The 19,650-nt window shown below is 27.4% G+C and overlaps 2 protein-coding genes across 2 annotated transcripts; both read left to right on the top strand.

The window, feature by feature from the left end:
• Window positions 1-978: 978 nt before the first annotated feature.
• Window positions 979-10,833, top strand: LOC136090401 (frataxin, mitochondrial-like). Its single transcript, XM_065817024.1, has 6 exons — window positions 979-1,199; window positions 1,327-1,433; window positions 2,778-2,898; window positions 5,571-5,598; window positions 6,298-6,364; window positions 10,425-10,833. Exons 1-6 carry the CDS (start codon window positions 1,065-1,067, stop codon window positions 10,573-10,575), a joined length of 609 nt encoding a protein of 202 aa, XP_065673096.1. The 5' UTR covers window positions 979-1,064; the 3' UTR covers window positions 10,576-10,833.
• A 3,152-nt stretch (window positions 10,834-13,985) lies between these two features.
• LOC136090029 (uncharacterized) lies at window positions 13,986-14,732 on the top strand. The gene has a single exon (XM_065816133.1). It carries the CDS (start codon window positions 13,986-13,988, stop codon window positions 14,730-14,732), a length of 747 nt encoding a protein of 248 aa, XP_065672205.1.
• The last annotated feature ends 4,918 nt before the right edge of the window (window positions 14,733-19,650 follow it).

Raw genomic sequence — 19,650 nt, 5'->3', positions numbered from 1 at the left:
AGTTAGAATACTTTTTCCTAGTTTCTAAAACATTTTACATAAAAAAATGTTCCAAATTTTTTTTTTTGATCTCAGTACTAATATCTTAGTAATAAAAAAGAAAATGAAGAAATAGAGAAAAAACTTTTTAAATTGAATATTATTTAGTGAAAAAATATTTATTTGTTTAGATGCTCATCGAGTACAGGCATATAATGTGGAGTTAGAACACTCTGATTTTTTAATATATATAAATACTGCATTCTGGGGGATATTTTAGATATCAAGTACTAAGAGTATGAAATATTTTTTACATTATGTCATCCTCTGCAGCAAAAAGTTCTACTCGTTCTTCCAAATATACTACAGCATCCACAACAACAATAACAGATTTGTGGAAACATTAAGAATTTCCATAATTTTTTTCTTTATAAAGTAAAGACTTGTGGAAACTATTATTGTTATAACATGGAATAGTTTTTGCGATATGTAATCATATTAGAAAATAAATGTGAAATTGAAGTAAAGAGCAGGTATTTTTATGGTTGTAGAATGTTATAAGAAAAATCTAAAAAACAAAAACAAAAAAAACGAAGTTCAAATTAAAAGAATCTTTATATATAGCTAGCAAAAGTTTAAAAAGAAATGAAGGATTTTTAAAATCAAGAATTGTTTAAGAAATTTGCAACAAATAATTATCTACAGGATCTATTATTGAAAGAATCTTATCAACATTAACAAAATAGCTTCTCAATTTAATTATAATTTATCTATAACCGTTATACCAACTTGTGAGAGAGGAAAAAAAAATATCTCTGAAAATAATCAGATTAGTGACTAGTCAACGAAATAAACATTACAAAATCTTTTCTATCATTCTGCATCTAGTATATATTTTTTATTATATACTCCTTAGTGCTAAAGTACTTTACTAAATTCCTCAGTGCTAGAGTATTCGTTACGGTTTCAGTCAAAAAAAAACATTTCCGGACAAAAATTTGTATTGGTCACGGTAACTCTTTATCCGAAGCAACTCAAATCAAAAATAAATTAGATTTTTCTATCGACTTTTTACAGATGTGGTTATGTCAAAAAAGCTTTTAAATCTTGATACTTTTACGCTATTAAACTCTTTAAAATTCCAGAAACTTGGAAAAAATTACAATGGTTTATTTAATTTGTTCAGACTAAAAATACAAGTGATTGTATCTCAAAAGAAGGTTTTTTTTTTAAAATTTTTCTCAAACAAATCACTTTCAAATTTCAACTGAAGATTTAAAAATTATAGTAATTGAACTTTTTTTAAATTTCCTTTTTAATTTTAATACTATTTCCTTAATTTTAAAGCTTGCTTCTATACATCAATTCAATCATAAAACAGCAGAAGGTTTATGTTCGTTACGGTTTGAGAAAAGTTTGAAAACAATTTGTGTTCGCTATTTTACACAACAAAGGTTGGTATACTTTTTTGGATCAAAGAAATAATAAATGGAAAAAACAAGTCTTTCTTTAAAGAAACATCTAATAAATATAGTGTTTGCAAGCAACTACTGCTTTGTGTAATGTAAATTACCAGTGTAATTTGATGGCTTCTGACAAGAAAGCATTAATTATTATGTCATTTTATTATATTATTTTTTACATTTTAGACAAGTTTCTTGATTACTTTTTTTCTACCAATTATTTGACATGAAATAAAAAGAAGTGTACATGAAAGAAATGAATTATACATAAGTTTATTATAAGAAATTTGTAGGATATTTGTCTTTTATAGAAATCTTTTTGTTCAAAAATCTTTCCAACACAAAATTTTTTTTAATTTGTTTTTTATGCAATAAAAAACAAATTAAAAAAAGTTCGTTTCCTTCATCTTGCTTTCCTGATTCATATAATTTGCAATCCTTTAAGTCGTCAGTCAATCGTTATCTTGCTCTACAATCTTCATCTTTTCTCTTCCAGTAACTTCCAACTCTATTTAGTGGTTGCTTGCAGCCTTGTTGGAAGCGAAGTTGTTTTTTTTTTGTTTTTTAAATGTATATTTCATGTTATTAGTTTATGTACATAAAACATTTGAATTAATGTTTTTTTAGTAAAAATTCTTAACCTGTTGTCATTTAATTTAAAGTTTAAAAATTGATGTCTGAATTATATCAGGTAGTGGTTCTCATTTTTTTTGGAATAATATTTTACTTTAAATTATGTTAAAAAATAAAATCTCTAAAAAAGTATTATTGGTTACAAATGAAAATTAGACTACTCAAATTATTATCTTATTAATAATTTCTTTTTCGCTGTTGAGAAGCTCAGAGCGCCACTGCAGTTGAGAATGCTAAATATTTTTTTTTTATTATTATATTTTAATTTTTTTTTTTTCATTGCTGTAACAACCCTCAATCCATTTAACTTTGAAACAAGAGGCTTGTCAAACAAGGTTGTAGCATGAAAAAACAAATTAAGAAAAGTACAACCTGGAGCATGATTAGGATCAAACTTAGATCTTCTTGTTTACAGAGAGAGTGCTCTACCACTACACTACTACTGTATATCTAAGATTTTGTTCAATGATTTGCTTATATAATAATAATTATAGTTATGGGAGGAAGTGGGTGAAAATTAACAATGATGATGATGATGATGATGATGATGATGATGATGATGATGATGATGATGATGATGATGATGATGATGATGATGATGATGATGATGATGATGATGATGATGATGATGATGATGATGATGATGGCAATAATGATGGTTTATTAATACTGATTTCATAAAAATTTGTTTTCTTTATTTAGTTTCTTGTCATTAAATGATTATAATACTGCTGTTGAGAAAACTCTTGAAGACCTGCATGATCATTTTGATATTCTAGCAGATCAGGGTTATTTTAGCAAAGATTATGACTCAACATTAACAGTAAGTCTCTTTTTCTGCATTTCGTTATTCCAATAAATATATTTTTTACATGCAGTGTAATATGCATTCAAAATTCCTTTTTTAATAATTTTGGGTATTAAATTTTTTTAATAGAAAACCTAGTTTTTTATAGTATGTGGTTTTTGAATTAAGGAGATCTGAATTAGAGAGATTGTACTGTTTTTGTGTATATATATATATATATATATATATATATATATATATATATATATATATATATATATATATATATATATATATATATATATATATATATATATATATTTATATATAATAAATTAGTACTGAGTTACACTGAATAAAGTAGTACGAGTTATATATAATAAAGTAGTACGAATTAAAAGATTTTTAAAAAAGCAAATACTTTCAATAGTAGCTCAAGACCCTTAAATATCAAAAGGCCTAATATTATCAAAAAAAAGTTCTTTCAAAGTATATTATGTTGGATCTTAAAAGAAATTTTAAGATCCAACATAATATGATGATGATGATGGTGATCATCATCATTATCATCATGATCATGATCACCATCATCATCGACAAATACTAATCCATATAAATACTTAAGTTTATACAACTATGAAAGGATATTGTATGCTGGCATCTAAATAAATAGCAAACATAATTGTTTACGTCCATAATATGTATGCATAAAGTGCATTTTATGTATGTATACATAATATATGTATGCAATAAGTGCATCTAAAGCTTTTATGCATATATGTATGCATAAAGTACATCTAAAGCTTTTATTCCTTCTGCAATAAAAGTTTGGAAGCTTTTATTACTTCTCTTCAATTATAACTCATTCTACTCCACATTTTTCACCATCTTGAGTAGTTGCTTTATTAAACATTAATCATTTTTTTCATCTTTTTTACAAGAACATCTCTCTTAAGAACAAAATTCCTTTTATTATTGCAAAAAGCTAATGTAAAAAAGTCCTAATGTTAAGCTCTGTTATTCTCAGTATACTAAATCATATATCTTATTTTTGATTTTAGGTTCTAGAGACTTTTGGTTAGTCTTCAACAGTGTCATTAACTAAAGTAAATATAACATTTAATTGCTATTTCATGGGTTTGATCTTTTTACTTCTCCCTAGAGTAAAGCAGAGTCATTTGCAAATAAATCTTACTCTAATTTGTCTCTTGAGTTTAATGGCCATACACTTCCTGACAGTTAAACAGATTAACTCATTGCTAAACATGGAAATCACTCAATTAAACACTTCTACAGTTTGTGCTCCAGAATAGATTTCCATCATAGTCTTAAAAAAGTTTTCTTCAATTTTTTCTAAACTTTTAAAAAGTGCTAAATTAGTAGTTCCAATTTTTCATTACTCTAAACACTTTGATCTCTCCTACTGTCCTACGATTGGTCTTCACTCAGTTATTAGTTTCTTTATATAAAGGTATTGAGATTATTAAATTACTTCTTTTTAACTGCAGTAGTAAAGTTATTCCTGAAGGCCTACCCTCTTCTTTATTTCAAGTAACTTTAAGGGCACCATAAAGTTCTATCTTTGCTCCTGTATTTTTTCTTATCTACAATAATGATCTTCATGAAATCTAAAGTGACTCTATTTGGTGGCGACTCAACTTTATACTTTTGTCTTTTAATTGCTTAGAACAAGCAGCCGATTTTAAATCTGATCTCTCTTCTGTAACAACCTAAGGCTTGCAGTGGCTTATGGATTTAAATTGTGGACTTAAAATCAACAATTTTTGTTAGACAACAAAATTCTGTTATTTACTGCAAAAAAATATTGCAATATTGTTGACATTCCTATATTGACGAATAACAACCCTCTTACTTTCAGACAAAGTCTAAAAGCACATTGTAAATGTAATTAGACCTGCTTTATCTGCCAAGCTTAAGCCACTCTCCAATTGTTGTAAGGGTGCATTTCTTTCTTTTTTCTACAAATACAATCATGCTCAAACAAGCTATCATCTCTATAACGATAAACCAAAAGCCATTTTTGCTTGGCTTTTTATTCAACAAGTTTCATCCTTTTACTGTTTCTATCCCTTCATGCTATAAAAACTTTTATTAATTCAGTTTTTTTCCTTGAACATCAAAATAACCGTACAACTCTTAGCTATCTTCATGTTTTCCTTTTTTATACATAACTTACAACTTAATAAGTCTTCAGTTAGCTTCCTAGTATTTTAACTTTTGCTATATTTTAAAGTAACGAGATTGCAAGCAACCACCATTAAGTCATGAGACTAAATGGTGGTTGCTTGCAATCTTGTTGGAAATAAATTAGAGTTTAAAAATATATAAATGTATGCCTGTATTGATAAATAATAAATGTAAGCATAAAATTATAATATTTTAAGTATTATAAATTTTTTCTAGCCCGTCTATCAACCCATGCTAAATCCTATAAATTTGCTGGGGCCGGGTTTGCAAAAAGTCTCATTTTTAGCCCGGGCCAGGGCTCCGGTCACTTACTAACTGCTACTTACCTACTGCTAACTTTGTTCTACTGCTGCTTACCTACTGCAAACTTGTTTTGACTTTTTCTTAATAATCATTCAATACTTTTGATATTTAAAACTCTTTTTTTTTGTTAAAATTTTTGTTTTTTTTTTAATTTATTTTTATTTCATTCAAAATTTTTATAACTATTTTTTATTTAGGATGGTGTGTTGACTATAAAGTTAGCAGGTACAATTGTTCTAATTTTGGTTTTTCTGCTTTATCTTTTTTAACCCTTTCTTTTTTGTGACAAGAAATTTCTATTTCAAAGTTTAGAAATTGAAAGACATTGTATTGTACAGCTTTGTATTATTTCAAGCACAAATCTGTTTAACATATAAGAAATCTAATTGAATTGCATCAAAAAAGCAACTAAATCTTTTTTAAAATTTTCAGGATGTTATTGTTTTCCAAATACCAAAGAAATAAATTATGCTGCAAAATAATAAAGTTTAGGTTCTGCTCACTTTGAATCAAGAAAAAAAAAATTTTTCTTTTTTTTTTTCAACTTTCTTCATTCTTTTTTTAACTTAAAAGAAAAGAAAGTTTTTTTTTTTTAACTTTTTTTGTCAGAATGTCTTTTGAACTTTGATTCTTCCAACCCAAACCCTCTGTTGATGTATACACTGATGCCCACACATTTGTTCCCAGACAACATCATTTCAACAACATTCCATGTGCAGCTAAATTAACATTTTTTGGTGTTTTTTATTAAAAACTTGTACACATGTTGTATGTATACTACACAAGTATGACAAGTTATTGTCAATAACAACATATACACAAGTTGTTAATAACAACGTGTACACAAGTTGTTAATGACTTGAAAATTTTTAAAATTCAAAGTCTGTTTACACAAAAAATTTCATTTGAAAAATTTTCTTTTAGATAACAGTATATATGTTATAAATAAGCAAACACCAAATCGTCAGCTTTGGTTATCATCTCCAGAAAGGTGATTTTTTTAAAAAATATATATTTTGTATAAATTTGTTGTTATTTTTTTATTCATTTTTCATTTACATTAAAATGAACTTGATAAAAATGTTAAAATATTTTTTTTAAATAATCATCTTTCATAACAACTATTTCTCATAACCACCAAACTAGTTTTTTATTTTTACAAACTCACTTCCAGCATTTCGACAGAAAGCCGCTATTTATTTATAGAAACCAGTTAAAGAAGGCTTAAAAAGCTGCAAATAATGTGAATGAATAAAACACAAACAGCGTAGAGTTTCATGCTGATGTATGTAAACACAAACAGTGTGTTGTGCTGATAAATACAAATAGGGTAGAATTTTACGCTGATTTATGCAAACAGGCTAGAGTTTTGCGTTGCTCTATGAATAGTAACTTACAACTTTTATTCAAGACTAGAATATATAATATTGTCGCACCACCAGCAAATAAAGTCACTTTATTGTCTTTATTTGTAAGAAACAATATGAGACAATAAGGGGATACTAAAGAAAATTCTTTAGTACCCTTTAAAAGAGTAAAAATCACATTGATTTCTGTTAAATTCAAGGTAAGATATCAATAGTTTATTGGTTAAAGGTTCCAACAACAGCAGGAAAAGAGAAGAAAAAAAAGGTTTACTTTTACATTTCTTAAAACAGGCAGCTAATTTGTATGTAGTTTCTCTTATGTGATAGCTTGGCAGTTGCAGTGGAGTGAGATAGCTTGGCAGTTGCAGTGGAGGGAGTTTTAAACCAAACAAAACTTAGTTGTTTCACTGCTAATTATTGTTGCAGTAGTGCTACTATATTAATTAATAATGGCAACCATTTTAATAAGTCCTCTACTTTACATCTTGGATTATCTTTCACTACCTTTTATGGAAACTTTAAGTCTTATCAACTGTAATGTTAGAATCTGCTAAGTAACTCTATAGTACTTAACATTTTTTTACTCTTGATTCGATTATTTTATAAATTTCTTATTTGATTTAGCATGGAATACTATTTTCATATTTAGGTTAATTTTTCTAATGAGGCCATCATTCTTTGTTGTTCGATCTAGCTACTAAGCTTGAGCCTCTGTCCCATCTTTGATTAGGTTTCTGCTATTGTTGCAATTATGCAAATATTGCTGCTAATAATTACAACAATAATTTTTATTTATATATTTATTGTCAACAAAATTAATGAGACCTCTACTTTATATCTTCTTGGATTTTCTTTGACTAATGTTGTCTTATGGAAACATAGCATCTACTAAGTTTGCCTCTCTTTATCGTTATTGCCATTGTTTCTTACTCCTGATTCCATTCTTTAGCTCTATAAACCTCTCAATCGTTTTTGTATGGAATTCAGTTGTCATATTAAGACTGTTTTTTTTTAAGGCCCTCTCTTATTTAGACAAGGTTCAAAAGAGCATTAATAATATCCCAATGCCATAAGGTTGCATCTCTCACAGTTTTTTACCAATACTTCCATGGGGGTGGTTCAAGCTAGCTATCATTACTTGTTTTATCAACCAAAACACAATCTCTCTAATTTAACTAACTTAAAACGCGTAAAAAATAATCAGAATATTCAACCTAGTTTAATGACAAATAAAAAATTAATGTATAAGTATTAGGGGGTTGACTTTTCAATTTTTTCACTTAAAAATGAATGGGTATATTTTTAAAAGCTGACATTATTAAATTTGTTTATAGAAATACATGCTTTTAGATCTTCGGTTGCAAAAACCCCGTAGAAACGTTTTTTTTATTTTATTTATTTTTTAAACAAGCTAAAAAGGTAATCTTTTTTACGTTTTTTATAGATTTTTTATTGTTTTGCATGATACAAATAATGGTAATATATATGTAATTTCATGTATAAATTGTTTAAATTCATCAAATACTAATTGCTTCTGCAAGTGTCATCTTTAATTGTTGTTTGCTGTCAAAATAAGCGTGTTCAAATCAAGGTGATTATTTTGTGTTTACTAAAATCTACAATTAATATAATTAAAATAAGTTATTTATGTGTGCCTAAAATGTAAAATAGATTTAATTTTAAGCTTCATATATAACTTACAATTATAATTAATGTGGGATTATTTTGTCTTGAAGAAAAGTGGGATTATTTATTTGATATAACTAAAGTAAATGGTAACTGGCTTAGCAATGAAGACAAAACATTTTATTTCTTACAAGGGGATACTAATGGTCAAGTTAGTTATTGTACATCAAAAACTGTTAAAGTACATCCATCTAAGGCTGGCAAGAAGAGACCTAGCATACCTGAAACATTTATAGTAGAGGTCAGTGACAACAATGAAAAAGGCAATGAACAAAATGATGAAAAAGATTCTAATTATATTTCTCCAGACAAAAAAAGTTAAGAGAAAATATGAGAACACCACTGTGGCTGTATTAAGAAATCAGTAGAAGTTTGCAAAAATTCTTCTAAATGTGGTGTCAATGTACAAGCCTAATCTAAATCTGGGGTTTATGGAGCTACAATGTCAGCAGCTCAAAAATTGGAAAAGCACATGGTAAATAATTTATAAAATGAGAATTGGGTGTTGCATTTTGATGGTAAAAAAATGTCAGAGAAGGAGTATCAAGTCTTGGTTTTAAAAAATGCAGAAAAGGGGGTGAAACTAGCCATTTTAAAACTAGATGATAGGAAAGCTATTAGTATTTATAGTGGAATAGTTGAAGTGTTGGATAAATTTCAACTATGGAGTAGTATTAAAGTTATAATATCTGATATTACAAGTGTGAATACTGGGAGTAGAAATGGAGTTGTAATTCAACTGCAAAGAGAATTTGAAAGAAAAAATCTCGGACCATTTCAATTTATTAGTTGTCTGCATCATGTGTTGGACACAATTTTAAAACATGCTATGAATGAAATTCTTAACGAAGGAGTGTCAAAATCGCCAGAATTACATTACAAATTTATTGAAAACCTGCAAAAACATTATGAAAATTTAAAGTCAAGCTTCAAACAAGGTGAACAAATTTGTAAAGTGAAGGCCAATAAATGGAGAGGCGGCATGGAGTTTTTGTTCGAGTTGATACAAAGTTACCGATACATGAAGGTGAATGGCAGCTTTTCAGCTATAATCTTTAAAAGTCTGCCATTGTTGCACAATGCCAGATGGAATTTAAGAGCAATCTATGCCCTTCTGGCTTTTATTTTAACAGAATCGGATAATAATCAATTGCGCTTGATTTGCGATTTCATTGCATTAACTTGGTCTGATATATGGTTTTCTGACATGCAATACTCAGAACATGATTTTACAAATTTAGAACAAGCAATAACTTCAACTTCAGCCATGAAGACCTTAAAAAGATTTTGGTCACAGGAGCCCAGCCGAATACAAAAAAACCAGAGATCCAGAAACCAGATATTTGTGTTGAAAGAACCATAAAGGTTATGCAAGAAATTCATGCCAGAGATTGATAAAATGAACTGCAGATTTATTCTGCAAAACAACTTTTAAACTGTATCTGTTTAACTGAAAGTTATTTTGCCAAAATAAATTGTTAATTATTTGCTAATTTGTCGATTTTTATGTATTTCTCAAACAAAAACATTTTTTTCTAATTACGAGTGACGTTTTTGTAACTTGAGTCAGTAGAACTTTTAAAATCGGTAATCTAATGTAGAATGTCATATTTTGGAACTATACCCAAGTATAGTTGTGAAAAAGTCAACCCCCTAATAAGTATATCTAAGACCAACAATTTGGTTATTTGGGCCTTTGTGAATCAGATAAACTAAATTGACAATGTTAGTTAAATTTTTATTTGAATACTTAAATTGAGTGTTCATGACGTAGTTATTCAACATAATGCATCCGATATTCTGTCCAATGGCGCAGCTTATAATTTATTGATTAAATTTGAGAAGTTTATAGATAGTTAAATATATACATTATTATATGTATATATTTAACTATCTATAAACATATTATATTATTATACATATATGTATATAAATATAATACGTGTATAAATAAAATACGTTAAATAGAATTTGACTAATTCTTTATTTTTCTTTTAGTGGACCTAAGCGGTACGATTTTGTGGATAACTCGTGGGTTTATTCCCACGACCCTACAGACACTATGCACGAATTTCTTTCAAAAGAACTACAAATGTTATTTAAAAGGGAAATTACACTTTCACATTTATCGTATGCAAAACGAAGTTAATCATTTACAAAGAATAACAATTTTAACTCTTACGAGAAAAAATGGTTGGATATAAAACGCCCTAAAAATGCTTAAAAAAGAAACACCTAAAGCGGTTTACATCTGCAAATTTTGATTTTCAGACATGTGATAAGGCGTCTAAGAATCTTAGCTGTCATGTACAAAGTTGTAACTCATAAGTTACAGCTTTTACCCGTTATAGGAACTATTTAATTGGCTCATATTTAACTAAAATATAGAGTTCGAACCTACTCCCTATTTGGTTGTTTAATATTTTTTTAAAATTTTTTTATTTTAATAATTTAACATTCTCCATGAAAGTTGGTGAAGTACAAAATTTTTAATTATAAACTCGTTGCTAAAATTCCTTAAGCAAGAACCTGCATATTAGGGTGTTTCATATTTTATCAATTTTTGAAATTGAACTCGCGAATCGATTTATAAATTGACCATTTATATAAAAATAAGTTTGAGCAAAAAAAAATATATATATATTTTTTAAGGTTCCCCCAGTTCGATTTTGGGAAAAAATGTTTTGTGTTTTAAACGCCTGGCGGGGACCTTAAGATTTATCCTATAATATTTTTTATTCTTTTAAATAATATATGATGAATTGAATATTAATTACATAAAAGAAGTATGTTAAAGAAATTATTCTACAGAATCTTCTGAAATCGGTTAAAAAAGAAATTTTTCTTTATAAAAACCTATTTTATAACTCCGAGGCGTATCTTAAATTTCAAAAATTGATAAAATATGTAACACCCTACTGCATATAGGCGAACTGTAAGATCCTAAAAATTTATATATATATACATATATATATATATATATATATATATATATATATATATATATATATATATATATATATATATATATATATATATATATATATATATATATATATATATATATATATAGATCTCAGAGAGAGAGAGACCTATATCTGATGCCAAAGAATATAAAATATCCAAAGGAGAAAAATGACCAATTGATGTTTTATTTAGCTACGCATGACATCCATGTCTGCTCAAATACTTCTAACTGATAGGTTTGCCAGAAAACCTTCTAACAAGCAATTATTTACAGATGTCACGAAGAAGAAGCGTCTCTTGCAAAATAAATTTAAAACTACTCTATCTTATATAATCAATTTTTTAAAAATTGAAGAGACTTGATATTTGTTTATTGATTGGTTGCAAGATTTATTTTAGGATAAGTCACATTTGAGAGTGCAAGCCTACCGGTCACAATTGGTTCATCGTTCTGGTGGTGAGTCTTTAAGACCCGGATTCATTAAGCAACGTCCCGAAAAGATGTTTTTAGGTTGTTTCTCTGCTGCTAGATCAGAATCACTCCACCCAGTTACTGGCATGATAAGCTCTGATACTCACATTGAGGTTCCACAAATACAATTAGTAATCAAAAATCAAAGTTTATAAACGAAAATTAATAAATTTACTATTCAACAGTTTAGTGAGGTGGGATAAGATTTACCAAAAATGCAACCTTGGGCACACAAATACTTAAATGTCCATGAATTACTTGAGGTATAAAAAAATCTTCAAATATATATAGAGTACAAACAATATAGAGAACAGTGACAAAAATAAAATTGCTGAAAAGTTCAACGAATTTTTTGTTAACATTGAGTTTCCTAATAACTCGTTTGAATCATATCAAACTGATGCCCAGAGCGAACTAAAATACAAGAACTAAACTATCAAGAGCTTAAAGTTGCTTTAAACTCCTTAAAATTAACTAAAACTCCAGGAATATATGATATCTGTAGTAGGGTAGTGGCCAATGTCGTTACAGCGATAAATAAATCTATATTCGAAATTTTCAAGTCTTCGATTAAAACAGGAGTTGAATCGGACAAGTTAAAAGTAGCTAAAGTAGTACCAATATTTAAAACAGGTGAATTATACTTAATTAATAACTATAGACCTATTTCGGTACTCCCAACCTTCTCTAAGCTTCTCGAGCGAGTAATTTATAACAGATTGAACGAATATTTAACCCAGAATAAAATCCTAAATAAAAAACAATTTGGCTAGAATAAGTGATTCTTTTGACAAAAAACAATATCTTCTAGGCATCTTTATTTCAAAAACTACCTAAGCAACAGGGAACAATGTGTTTTTTCAGAAATTATAAATACTCAAAACCGTGGCCGACGAATCGGGTTTCGAAGTGGAGGGGCGCAATCTTTTATTTCTAAAAAAAAGTCCTCTAAATCTAGAATTTTCTCTTTAAAAAAAAAAATTCTTTAGAAAAACAGTAGGTGGCTTCGTGCCCCCCCCCCCTTTCTCTTTGGCGTCTTCGGCCCTGCTCAACGCTACCAAGAATAGAGTGCGGTGTCACCCAAGGTTCCATTCTCGGACCCCTTCTGTTTCTTCTATATTAACGACCTTTCAGAAACCTCAAAAAAATTTGATGTTATAATGTTTGCCGATGACACAATTTTTTTTTCATTCCTCAAACTCAATCAAAGACCGTTACGAATGTATGAAAAAAGAGTTTAAAAGATTAAACATCTGGTTAAAATTAAATAAGTTATCACTAAATACAGAAAAAACAAAATATATATTGTTTCCCTCCAAAAAACAAAAAAATAATATACCAACTATACTTTCCTCACTAAAAATAGATAAGGTAAACATTAAAAGAACAGAAACAATTTCTTGGGATACTTATTGACGAAAATATAACATGGAGAGCCCATATTAGTGCAATAAACACTAAAATTTCAAAAAATATTGGGATACTTTACAAAGTTAAACCTATGTTGTCCCAAGATAATCTTAAATCTCTTTATTTTTCTTACATCCAAAGCTATCTTACGTACGTTAATATTTCATGGGTAACAACACCCAAATCCAAATTGAATACTCTTTATTTTAGTCAAAATCATCCATCAAGATTAGTTTATAATACAGATAAACTCACCCATGCTGAACCTTTACTAAAAACCTTGAAGGCACTAAATGTTTACCAAATCAATATCTATCAAAATATTCTATTTATGCTTAAATACATTTTTCAGATAACTTTTTTCAAATTAACACAAATAAATATATCACAAGAGCAACAGGAAACTTCACATTGCCTAAAAAAAACAAAATTCTCATGAAATTCTTATCGGGATCTGTATCTATATAACAAAATAATATCCGAAAACATAGAACTTAAAGCATTAAATAATCCTGCCGCCTTGAAAAATAAATTAAAATACCTCATGATGGGTGATGCGGAAGTTATCGGACAAATCCTAGTTTCATTATTTGAGCATAATAATTTGAGAATTAACGAGACTTGTCAACAATCGAAAAGGGGTCAGTCAGAGAAAAATAGGTATTAAATTCGGTGTAAATCAATCGACAATTGGTCGTCAGTTAAAAAAAATGAATATTAAATATAGAAAACGTGAAAAGACTCCAAAATATACTATAGAACAACAAATAAAGGCAAAGAAACGAAGCAGGAAACTAGTTAACCAACTCTATAACACAAAATCGCTTCTAGTCATCGACGACAAAAAATACTTTTGTTTTGCAGGGGACAACATGCCTGGAAATTCTGGATACTACACAAACAACAAAAAGACATGCCCAGAAAGTGATCGTTTTATAGGAAAAGAGAAATTTCCAAAAAAATTATTAATGTGGATAGCCATATCTTACCGTGGTATGTCCGAGCCATTGTTTCGCACTTCCAAGGCTGTAGCGATCAATTCATCAATCTATATAAATGAATGTTTAGAAAAACGACTTTTTCCATTTATTCACAAGTATCATGGAGACTTTAACTATTTATTTTGGCCAGATTTAGCAAGTTCTCATTATTCTAAAGATTCTCTAAATTGGATGGACCAATATGTCTATTACGTTGATAAAGAATCCAATCCCCCAAATGTGCCTCAAGCACGACCAATTGAAAATTTTTGGGGACATTTGGCACAGAAGTTTTACGAGGGAGATTGGCAAGCTTCAACAGAGCAAGTTTTGATTGATCGCATTAAACTAAAACTACAAGAAATTGATTCAAACTTTTTACAGTCGCATATGAAAGGCGTTAGAGCAAAATTGAGATCAATTGCAGATGGTGGTGTTTTTTCATATAAAAGAAAATATATTTTTATTAAAAGATAAATGCATTATTTGAAAAAAATATAATAGTAGTTTGTTTTTTTATTTATAAATAAGTTATTGACGTTTTTATTTTGTCCGATAACTTCCGCATCACCCGTTACTTAATATCAACAATTTTATTGACATGTATTAAACTTAATAACAAGATTTATACTAAAATATTAATGAGCATCACTGACTGTATATTGTTTGATTACTTTTAACTATGTATAAAAATTAGTTAGATTTATTTAACCATTTAAAGAGGTACTCAATGATAAAACTTCATAGCCTTCTACGAGTCTCCTTTACAACAACATGTTTAATTTTAACAATTTTAACAATTTAAACAATAGTATTTAGTTTTTATTAAAAAAAAAAAACACTGTTAGTTTTCATGATAAACATTATTTATTAATTTAACATTATATTTTGTTATAATTGCTAAATTTACGTATTCTTATGTTATGTTATATATTTTATACTTAGCATTTAATTATGTGATAGAATCGTAACATAATGGAGTGTAAATATATTGAAGTTGTATATAGTTGAAACTTTTAAAGTGCTCTCCTGAAATGGAGATGTTTTGGTCTGGTTCTGAGCTAAAAAAGACTGTCGCAATATATAACTTTAGAAAAGTCTCAAAAAAAAACTTGATGTAATGTTTCCCGACAAACTTATTTTAATTCTTGAACTTAATCAAAGGCCTTTACGAATGTATAAACAATGAGCTTGAAAGTTTGAACATCGAACTGAAATTATCGCTAATTATAATAATAATATCGCTAATTATAGAAATAAATGCAGTCCTCAATTATAATACATCATGCAAAAATCAAATGAACTAAAATAACAAATATCTTTGAATTGATAAAGACATATTTTGAAAAGTCAATTTTGTCATCAAAATTCGTTAAACATATCTTGAAAAGTACAATTAACACCAAAATTTTTACAAACATTGAGATACTCTCCAAAGTAAACTTACGTTTTGTTAAGATAATCTAAAACTTTTTTATTTTTCATTCATCCAATTTTATCTCTCGTACACTAATTTTACATGGACATGTACACACCAAGATAATATGAATACTCTTCATATTAGTCAAAAAACATGCATCAAAATTAGTTTATAATTAATATAAATTTACACATGCCTCGCCGTTACTAAAAAACTTGAACTTTTTTTATATAGTGTATAGGTTACTTATATAACTATATAAAATATAAAGGACTTTACCTGGTAAAAAGAAATTCTTGTTTATTAGATTTTATTTTTTCAATGACTTTGTGTAAACCTTTAAAATAACTCGAGATTTAAAAAAATTTCAATAGAGATCTCGAGAGAAATTTTTACATTAAAAAGTTTTCATGTATTCAAAACTTTTTTTAAAAAAGGTCTGCACCTATAATGTAGGATGGGTTCTTAAAGAAAAATAAAAGCTTAGAAGGAGCAGATTTAAAATTTAAAATAAGTATATTTCAGCAATGTTCTTTTTCTATCTTCTGGAGGAATTCAAGGACGGCCAAAAAATAATATTGAACGTTCGTCCTTTGAAACCAAAAAAAGTAAGTTTGAAGAGTTGGTAAAAATACAAAGTAAGGAAATGAAAATAAAAATGTAAATTTGTAAATGATTATTAACAAAGTACAAGTATATCAGATTTTTTGATATTTAGTTCATTTTTAACTAACCAGACGTTCGGTGAATACAGAATGAAAGACGATACTGAACAAGAATTACAATAAAAGCTTTATTTAAAATAACTAAATGAAAAAGGCAAGCTTTAATTAAATTAACAATATCTGATAAGAAATTAATTTTACTTAAGCAATATTACCAATATAAGCAATACCTTTATAGTGTTATGATACTAGTCATGATGCTTGTCGTGATTCTAGTATTCTAGTTTTATGATCATGTTGATCATCTAGACATGATTCTAGTTTTATGATCATGTTGATCATCTAGTCATGATTCTAGTTTTATGATCATGTTGATCATCTAGTCATGATTCTAGTTTTATGACTAGCCGCATGATTTTGATATCAATACTTTAAGATATTGTAAGTAATGTACCAAATCAAATCAAATCAAATATACTTCGAAATAAGTTACAACATTTCAATTGTATAAGTTCTAATATAAAATAAATACTTGAGTATACAACATAAAATATAGACAATGATAAAAATAGCAACAGTAATAATAACTAATACCAATTGATAACCGAGATGATACAAGATGATAACCGAGATTCAATACCAATTAACTTATGCTTAATTGTTACTCAATTAAGATCTACATTTTTTTAATAAATAATTGATTGCTAACCATGACAAAAATTTTCGAGAAAAAAACTTTAAATATATAATATTTAAGAAAAGTTAAAAAAGTGTTTGTGAAATAATTTATTTGGGTGATTCATATATTGTTGATTATCGAAAACAAATAAACTCAATTGATTCAATAAATACAACTTATTCAAAATTGTCTATTGTGTAAAAAATAAGATTAACATTTATTATTTAAAACAAAAATAAATAAATACAAATTTTTAACTTTTCTTTTGTTATGGTCTTTTTGGCTTGAATTAAAATACTAATTCTTCTGAACCGCATGACTCAAGCGAAAACAATAATATCATAATATTCTTGATAAACAAATACGTCTCGCATCATACTCGCATCTATACGATCACTGATTCTTGTTACTCAAATGTATCTTACAATTACACTAATCCTAATTGATAATTAATTGATAAATAAACGAATATAATAAGAATATGATTGGTACATCCAAATGCACTTTAAGGTTGTCCAAAAGATTGTGTAGAAGAATTTATCAAATGTTGGTGCGTTTACGTTTACGCTTCCACCGACAAAAATACTAAACCACTGTCAAAGGATGGTTAACTTCCGAAAGTATCATACATACAATATTTGCTGATACATCCATTCACATACATCTATTTTTTTTTTTTAATAATTTTTTTATTCTTTTAATTTTTTATATATTTTTTTTATTACAAAATTAAATTCAATATTAAAAGTATATACCGTTCGTAATACAAATTATTTACAAGTATTACGAATTAAAATAAAAATTAAAGTAAACAAGTAAATAATAAATGACTACTGTACAAATAATGTCAGTTTTAACAAAATTCAAATAATGGTGTTTAAATATAGTTTCTCACATAAACTTTAAATCAATATTGTATAAAAGTAAAATATAAATGAGTGATGACAAAACTGGGTATAATTAAAAGTATATAAATATATTTTCAATTGAGAAAATTATTATTTTTAGTGTTTCTTTTGAACATATAATAATTCCATTCATGAGAAAAATCAAAGCTTTTTAAAATTATTTGGTTCCGTAAAAAAGCTCCAAGAAAAGAAATGCAAAATTTACTAATGTTTGTTTGAAATTTTGGTTGTTTAATAAAATTATCATTTCTTAAAGAATATTTTTTTTTTTTTTTAGAGAATATAAATCATAAAAGGAAACTGGAGATGAGTTGGTTTTACATTTAAACATAAAACAAAGAACATGGTAAACATTTACTTGATATATATTAAATAAGAGTGGCCTTGAGTGAGTAAAACGATTTTTGAAATTTATAAGACGTGCAATATGCTTCTGCTGACAATAAAGTGGCTTTAATTTACTTTTATGGGTACTACCCCATGCAATATTAGCATAGTTAATATGACAGTGTATAAAAGAGTAATATAGTTGAGTTAATGAATCTTTGTTTAAAAGGCTTCTTGCTTTATATAAATTTTTTGTACAATAATTTTAATTTTTTTTGTCATTCCAATTTAAAGTACAACTTTTGTATCTTAAAATCATTTTTGTTTGTTTGCTTGTTTGTTAATTCAACTCGACTGTAGTGGCCATGAAGGCCACTACAGTCGAGGAGGCTGCTTTATTTGTGGTTAAAACCCTCTCTCAACCCTATAACTCCGAAACACGAACCTTGACGAACAATGCCACTGCACGGAGAAACAAGTTAAGCGCGGTACTACTAGGGACGTGGTAGCGATCGAACTCGAAACTTCTCGCTCATCAGCCGTGCGCTCTACCACTACACCAATACCTTATTTTCATAAAAGATTCTTTAAATTCTTTCTTCACAAAAATAAATTTAAAGTTTTTTCTTTCTTCAATTTAAGTTTATTATAGAAATAAATTTGTTACATGCTATAGATAAATGTAATAAATAAGTATCGCACATTTTTGAACAGAATTTTGTTTAAAGCATTAATAGTTTTTAATAAAGTTTAGAACCATATTCCCCTCTACTGTAATCAAAGATGTACTTTGGTTTTAATTTAATGTATTCTTCAATAGCGTATTTAGATTAGGCCCAAAAAAAATTTCTTTGAATACTTTCAGAGCCACCGCGCATCTTATTAAAAAAATGATAACATTTGATCTAGATATTAGTTACAGAAAAGAAAAAAAGAAAAGTTGTTAAAATTAAGAATTTTCAACTATTGAACATGGTGTAGTGCTTATGTTTTTTTTTTTAAATTTTTTGATAGCTTGTGTCAGAAAAACAAAATAAAAATCAATATTCTCTTCACTCTGAGTTATTTGGCCCAAGAAGAGTATATTAAAAATTTTAGAACTGTATGACAAATCTAATAGGATAATGTTGATGCTGCTTTTAAACAAATTTTTCTGAAAAATTAGAAGTATTTTTAATTTTATCATTAAAAAATTTTTCTTTGTTCCTTTTAAATATAATAAAATTTATAAAGTATTTACAATAAATTGTAGTCTTTTCATCTGCATATATCAAATACTAAAACTCTCTAGGTGTTTCTTTATTGAACGTATCACACAATTAGCCACATTTCAATTCATTTTTACTGCCTGATTTTTAGTCCAATTAAACTTTACATTGTATAAATATAGACAAAT

This window comes from Hydra vulgaris, chromosome 13 (assembly GCF_038396675.1).
Source record: "Hydra vulgaris chromosome 13, alternate assembly HydraT2T_AEP".
Taxonomy (NCBI): Eukaryota; Metazoa; Cnidaria; class Hydrozoa; order Anthoathecata; family Hydridae; genus Hydra; species Hydra vulgaris.
Note: the sequence above shows the minus strand (reverse complement) of the source record. Positions and strands in the feature narration are given on the sequence as shown.

Excerpts from the sequence above, each read along its gene's own strand:
- LOC136090401 (XM_065817024.1), top strand. The coding sequence starts at position 1,065 with ATGTCAAAAAAGCTTTTAAATCTTGATACTTTTACGCTATTAAACTCT. Across the intron at positions 1,200-1,326 it reads TGATTGTATCTCAAAAGAAG|CTTGCTTCTATACATCAATT; the intron begins GTTTTTTTTTTA and ends TTAATTTTAAAG. Across the intron at positions 5,599-6,297 it reads GTTGACTATAAAGTTAGCAG|ATAACAGTATATATGTTATA; the intron begins GTACAATTGTTC and ends ATTTTCTTTTAG.
- LOC136090029 (XM_065816133.1), top strand. The coding sequence starts at position 13,986 with ATGAATATTAAATATAGAAAACGTGAAAAGACTCCAAAATATACTATA.